This window comes from Engraulis encrasicolus, chromosome 24 (assembly GCF_034702125.1).
Source record: "Engraulis encrasicolus isolate BLACKSEA-1 chromosome 24, IST_EnEncr_1.0, whole genome shotgun sequence".
Lineage (NCBI taxonomy): Eukaryota > Metazoa > Chordata > Actinopteri > Clupeiformes > Engraulidae > Engraulis > Engraulis encrasicolus.
Window position 1 is genome coordinate 15789648 of NC_085880.1, and position 7500 is coordinate 15797147.

Below are 7500 nucleotides of genomic sequence, written 5' to 3' on the forward strand. Positions count from 1 at the left end.
GTGTGGCCAGAATTGAGTGTGTGGCGGCGTCTGTGTGAGTGTGCGTGTGTGCTGGGTGTGTGTGTGAGTGTGTGTGTACTGGATGCGTGTGCGAGTGTGTGTGTGCCGGATGCGTGTGCGAGTGTGTGTGGGGTGGGTGAGAGGAGTGTGAGTGTGTGTGTGTGGGATGAGAGGTGTGTGTGTGAGTGTGTGTGTGAGGGAGGGAGCTGATGGTCAGGTACTCTTCGTCGGCGAGGAAGGCCAGACCGTCAGCCATCATGGAGATCGTAGAGCCATTCACCTGCTGACACACACCGCTACACACACGCACACACACACGCACACACACACGCACACACACACACACACACACACACGTATTACTAAAGTCTGACAAATCTTGTATAAATGTACTGTCTTTTTGTTCATTTTGTGTCTGTGTTAATTTCGTCAGACGAAAAGAGACAAAAAACATCGATAACATTGATGAAAAGAGATGTCAAGAGATGTATTTTTGTTGACGAAAAAAAACGAGACAAAAATTCCATGCAAGAAATAAAAACTAAACAAAAAATAATCTTCGTTTTCATTGACTATATGACTTCGAGAAGCCTTCAGATCTTGTGAAAATAATGAAATGTGTTTGAGCCAACAGTTTTACCAGAGATTGTGAGATTCTATTATCATGTCACGTCACGTCACGTTCAACATCTTCTTGCTGCGCACACAAAGTGTGTGTGTGTGTGTGTGTGTGTGTGTGTGTGTGTGTGTGTGTGTGTGTGTGTGTGTGTGTGTGTTTGTTAGTTACCTAGGAAATGTGATGTTCTCCAGATGGCCTAGAGCAGCATCAACTGCAGAGGGGGAGGAGGAGTCTGTTGCCATGGCTACCGCGCCAGCTGCTGCGATTGGATGGGAGGCTGTTAAAGAAGACCCCGCCTCCTCTGATGACCCCTCCCCTTTCTGCGTGAGCTCGTCACTCGACCCCGCCTTCCTCACGGCTGCGTTGTTAAGCTCCACCTTGTTGACGCATGACGTGTCCTTAGGCACCTCTTCCTTTGTAGGCTTGTCATCAAGCTCCACCCCTTTATTGAGTGTGTCACTGGACTTACTTCCTGACACAGTTTTAAGCTCCACCTTTTTGCTGAGGTCACTTCCTGTCACGTCATTATTAAGTCCCACCCCCGCTCCTTTATTGAGCATGTCACTGGATCTGCTTACCGGTAACGCATTGTTAAGCTCCACCCTCCTGATGCAGGTGTGCTTACGCCCCGCCTCCTTAATGGGCGTGTCACCGGGCTCACTTCCTGATGTGCTGCTTGGTGGGGAGGGGCTGGACGGGGGAGACTCCTCCTCTTGCTCCTCACCCTCCTCTTCCTCTATCCTCTTCTCCGCTCTCTCTTTCTCCTCTCCTGCTTTCTGCTCCTCCCTCTCTTTCTCATATTTCTCATCTTTCCCCTCCGTCTTCTTGTCCTCCACGTCTTCTGTCTTTTCTTCCTCTCTGCCCTTCTCTTCCACTCTCCCCCTCTCCTCCCTCTCCTCCCTCTCTCTCTCCTCCCTCTCCCTCTGCTCCAGTCTCTCCAGCCTCTGCAGTAGGAGTTGTTTCTCCTGCCGGGTCTCCTCTGCCTTCATCTGGAGCAGGCGGTGGAAGTCCATGGACAGGTCTCTCATGCGCAGGTCCAGAGACATGGAGCGCGTCTCCTTCAGAGGGGTCGCCGACTACAGTGCACACACAAACAGACACACACACACACACATGGATACACACACACACACACACACACACACACACACACACACATGGATACACACACACAGATGCAGGCACGCACGCACACAGACACAGACAGACATAAACACACACGCATGGTCAGACGCACACGCACAAACATACACATACACACAAGAACGCACACCCACACACACACACACACAGACACAAATGCAGACACAAGCGAACACACACACACATGCAGGCACACCCACACACCCACGCACACACAAAAAGACACACACACACACACACACACACACACACACACACACACACACACACACACACACACACACACACACACACACACACACACACACACACACACACACACACACACACACACACACACACAGAAGAAGGAGAGAATGGGAAAGACAAAGGTCACTCATACCCAGGGATATCAGACGATAGTGTGTGTGTGTGTGTGTGTGTGTGTGTGTGTGTGTGTGTGTGTGTGTGTGTGTGTGTGTGTGTGTGTGTGTGTGTGTGTGTGTGTGTGTGTGTGTGTGTGTGTGTGTGTGTGTGTGTTACCAGTGAGCTTGTGTCGACTTCCGGTAGTGTTCCAGGTGGGGGTCTGCAGACGGTGAGTCGAACCTCATCGGACGACCCCCTGAGAATCTGCATCACCCTCTACACACACACACACACACACACACACACACACACACACACACACACACACACACACACACACACACACACACACACACACACACACACACACACACACACACACACACACACACACACACAATCAAACACAGCCTGTTGTGAATCTATTTATCCTATGTAGCTACAACAGATGGAAATTACATTGCACTCTGCCAGCACCACAATAGACACACACACACACACACACAAACACACACACTCACAACACACACTCACACACACACACACACACACACACACACACACACACACACACACACACACACACACACACACACACACACACACACACACACACACACACACACACACAACACACACACACACACACACAACACACACACGCACGCACACACACACACACACACACACACACACACACACACACACACACACACACACACACACACACACACACGATAGCCACCATGCATTTCCTCACAAACGTTATACCACATAGTAGGGCTGCATGATAATGGAAAAAAAAAAATCGTAATCACGATTATTTTGGTCAAAATCGCGATCACGATTATTAATCACGATTATTGATTTTTTGCAGATTTTTTGAAAAGTATAACAAGATGAAATATAACCAAGAATGAATTATATACGGGATGAACACAATAAAATGAATTGTAATAATTATGTAATGGTAATAGCATGAAATTTAGGTGGACAGATTTCTGGCCAGAAACACCAGCCTGTCAGTATGTTCTGGCTTCAAGGACGCTCTCAAAGGTAGGTCACCATTGCCACGATTAAATCACGATTCAAATTTCGACTTCCATTTCACTATTTTATCACGATTTTCGATTATTTTCGATTAATTGTGCAGCCCTACCACATAGGGTCCATCTCATTGTCTAACCTAACGCCTCGTTCTATTGTCAATGACGCCACAATCGCAAGCCGAGGACAGGAGATTGGATATTGAAATGGACCCATAGACACTTGGTGATTGGTTCTGATTGGTTCTAACTAAGTGATTGGTTGATAACACTGTGTGGTAGGTCATGCCCTATAGGGATTGATTGATAACAATGTGAGGTAGGCCATGCCCTTTAGTGATTGGTCAGGATCACTGTCTGTCAGGCTATGCCCTCCAGAGAATGGTCAGAATCATGGAGGTAGTATAAGACCTGGAGAGAGTGAATAAGTCCTGCCCCCAGTCATTTCAATGGGAAATGCTAGGCTAATGAATTCAGCCAAAATTGAACAAATTTGTAAGCTTCCAAAATGGAGTTTCATGGAGCTTATTTCCGAGACCAGTTTACTCAGCCAATTACGTGCCACGTTACTGACTGTTTCTGGTTGACCAGAAAGCTATATGGAAGACGGGCATTGGATGCATGGAGGTAATATAAGGTGCCCAACCACAGACCTATTTAGGTCTGTGTGTCCAACACTAAACTCGCGCACCCACCAATCAGCATGAGGGAAGTGGTGTCAGAAATGAGCAAATTTGTGAAAATGGCGACAAGGACGTGCCTTGCTAATCGGCGAAGCTAACCAGCCAAATCCTGACCCCCTGGTCAGATCATTACCTGGTAGGCCAAGCCCTTCAGTGATTGGCCGTTTACTGCGAGTATGACATCCCCCTCCAACAGTAGGCCACTTTCCATGGCTGGCTGGCCGGGAAACAGGTGTCTGATGCGCACCACACTGCCCCCTGTCCGCGTGGGGGAGGAACAAAGCTCCGACACACACACACTGAAGCCCAGGCCGAACACACTCCTGTGGAGCAGCACCTCCACTGTGTTCTCTATGGGGGAAAAGAAAGAGAGAAAGAGAAAGAGGAAAAGAGAGAGAGAGAGAGAGAGAGAGAGGGAGAGAGAGAGAGAGATAGAGAGATAGAGAGAGAGAGAGAGAGAGAGAGAGAGAGAGAGAGAGAGAGAGAGAGAGAGAGAGAGAGAGAAGAGAAAGCAAAATTGAGCACTTGTAAGTGATGTCAACTAGAAGAGTTTGGATCTGACAACCAGGAGAAAGAACAGTGTTTGTGTTTGTGTTGGTTAGAAGGTCCGCGCACACACACACAAACTCAAACACACACACAGTAAGTGAAGGCAGGGAGAGAGGGGGGGGATTTCATTCCACAGAAAAGGCAAGACAGGTGGAAGTGCAGAAGGGAGGGATTGGTGGGAGGAATAGGAGAGCGAGAGTGAGAGAGAGAGAGAGAGAGAGAGAGAGAGAGAGAGGGAGGGAGGTAGAGGGAGACAGAGAGAGAGACAGAGAAAGAGATAGAGAGAGAGAGAGAGAGAGAGAGAGAGAGAGAGGGGGAGGGAGGGAGGGAGAGGGAGACAGAGAGAGAGACAGAGAAAGAGATAGAGAGAGAGGGGAGAGAGAGAGAGAGGGGGGGAGGAGGAGAGAGACAGAGAGACAGAGAGAGAGGAGGAGGAGAGAGACAGAGAGACAGAGAGAGAGAGAGAGAGAGGAGGAGAGCCAAATGATAAATGGAGGCAGACAGGTGAAACAGGAGAGGAACACAGAGGAGGACAAGGACACAGGAGAATATGGGGCACACACACACACACACACACACACACACACACACACACACACACGCGCGCACGCACGCATGCACGCATGCACGCACGCACGCAAGCACGCACACACGCACGCACGCACGCATGCACGCACACACACATGCACGTCCGTACGCACGCACTCACTCACACGCACGCACTCACACACACGCACGCACGCACGCACGCGCACGCGCACGCACACGCACACGCACACACACACGCACACACACTCACACGCACACGCACACACACAGTCAGTCCCTCCTCACCACTGGTACGAGATGGTCTGAATGATACATACACATACACACACACACACACACACACACACACACACATGCACACACACACACACTCTCCTTCCTCACCATCGGATACGAAGCTGTAGTCCTTGTGGCGACCCATAGAGGTGGTTTCCATAGTAACGTCTCTGCGGTGTGTAGGGGAGGAGCTTGGGCTGTTGCTAAGCGACGGGGACAGCTGTCGCTCCGGAGTGAAGGTATCCATGACAACCATCTGATCGCGTTCCACCAGCAGACTCACCACCTACACACACACACACACATACACACACACAAACACACACACACAGACACACACACACACATACACAAATTCCGCATCACACACACACACACACACACACACACACATTTACCATTATGGTTACATTTTACTTGACGTGTCGCTGCATAACACATTCATAGCAGCTGTTATACACTTTGCATGAAGGATTCATGACTATTTCGTAAGACATTCATACAAAACCTTTCATAAACATGAAAGTTAAGCCATTGAAAAGCAGCATTGCTATTTTTGTTCTGAGCCTCTCCTGATTGCAACCAATCAGGCTGTATGATTTACTCCAGTGTCAGGGTCAGAATATGGTCAAGAAAATATTTTTCATTCAAATATTCTGTCCCTGGCACTGAAGAAAATCCAGGATGATGATTTAAAGGCATCTGGCATGCCAAAGGAAGGCTATGGTGGACACACAATATTCACTGACAGGGTAAGTTTAGGAATGAGTTTTGGTATAGGTACAGTTCGACAAAGTTCACTTTAAAGTGCACAAAGTGTTCAACCTAATATAGCCAGGCCATACCCTCCTAGTGACACAACACCATCGGCGTTGCTTCTAGTCAGGCCACAAGCAACATCGATTCTGAGCTCCGGAGAAATCGGGATCTCCACCCACTTTGTCGAGAACCAATCAACGGGGAGCAGCTCCAACGGCCCTGGGTAGAGGCATGTTCAAGGCAGTGATGTGGTTTAAGCAGAGACGTTAAGAACTTCTATTGAGACTAAGAAAGATCTTTGGTCTAAGCTTCGGCACAGCTTTTTATGACCTCGACCAGTAGCAAACTGTGGGAGGCGGGTCAACCATGCCATTTGGGAAACGTTAATCGTTATGCAAGGGGTCAGACCAAGTCTTGAACAGAGATTGTAAAGTCGATGATAATCAGGCAAATATCCCACTAAAGGTAACCCCATCTCAGTAATCGCTATAAGGGAGAGATGCTGAGCGCTCTTCTTTGTTAGACAGTATACTCCGATGCTGGTGCTCTTGAAGTTAAACGACAAAGTCCATTCTTCAAATCTTGTTGGCCGTTGGGCCTACTTCAGGCGACTCTTGCATAGAGACAAGGAGTAGCATGTGTTTTGTAATTTAAAAACCCTTTATTTTAACTGGGGTACATAACTAAAAACGCCAACCGGTTTCAACCACACAGAGTCTTCATCAGGGCGTGACAAGACCCATCTCAGTAATCATTGAGGGTTCAGAACAAAACCTGCTTTGTTTAACTGTTATCTTGAAAAGTTGCTGTCCTTCGTCCGCTTGGTTCATGAAAGGTACGGTATACATGGGTCATGAAACAATCATGAATGCTTTGGAGAGACTTTATAACAGCTGCTATGAATATGTTAAGCAGAAACACGTCAGGAAAAGTGCTACCCAAACACACACACACTTACACACACACACCCTGTTGTGAATCTATTTATCCCACGTAGCTACAACAGATGGAAATTACATTAGAGATTGCACTCAGCCAGCACCGGAGAATATGGGACACACACACACACACACACACACACACACACACACACACACACACACACACACACACACACACACAGTCCCAACTCACCACCGGTACAAGATGGTCTGACACACAAACACACACAAACACACACGCACTGTGACTTTGCCAATATCTGAACCTCACATGACGTCAAGATGATAAACAACTTCTTAAGACCATGGAGATGCAGACACACACACACACACACACACACACACACACACACACACACACACACACACACACACACACACACACACACACACACACACACACACACACACACACACACACACTTACCAATTACACAACACAATTACACACCTGAGAGAAATGAATGTTTCCAGACAGTGATGGATGTGACTGTGCTGAGAGAAATAGTGTGTGTGTGTGTGTGTGTGTGTGTGTGTGTGTGTGTGTGTGTGTGTGTGTGTGTGTGTGTGTGTGTGTGTGTGTGTGTGTG

The 7500-nt window shown here is 48.1% G+C and overlaps 1 protein-coding gene across 1 annotated transcript in view; it reads right to left on the reverse strand.

The window, feature by feature from the left end:
* The window catches only part of ptpn20 (protein tyrosine phosphatase non-receptor type 20), a 70638-nt gene that overhangs the window by 20932 nt on the left and 42206 nt on the right, over positions 1–7500 (reverse strand). The window contains exons 24-29 of the mRNA XM_063192088.1: positions 5319–5496; positions 3970–4187; positions 2285–2383; positions 1562–1695; positions 788–1291; positions 208–296 (exon numbers count right to left, since the gene is read on the reverse strand). Of these exons, the coding sequence (XP_063048158.1) occupies positions 208–296; positions 788–1291; positions 1562–1695; positions 2285–2383; positions 3970–4187; positions 5319–5496 (1222 nt within the window). The remainder of the gene's footprint in view (positions 1–207; positions 297–787; positions 1292–1561; positions 1696–2284; positions 2384–3969; positions 4188–5318; positions 5497–7500) is intronic.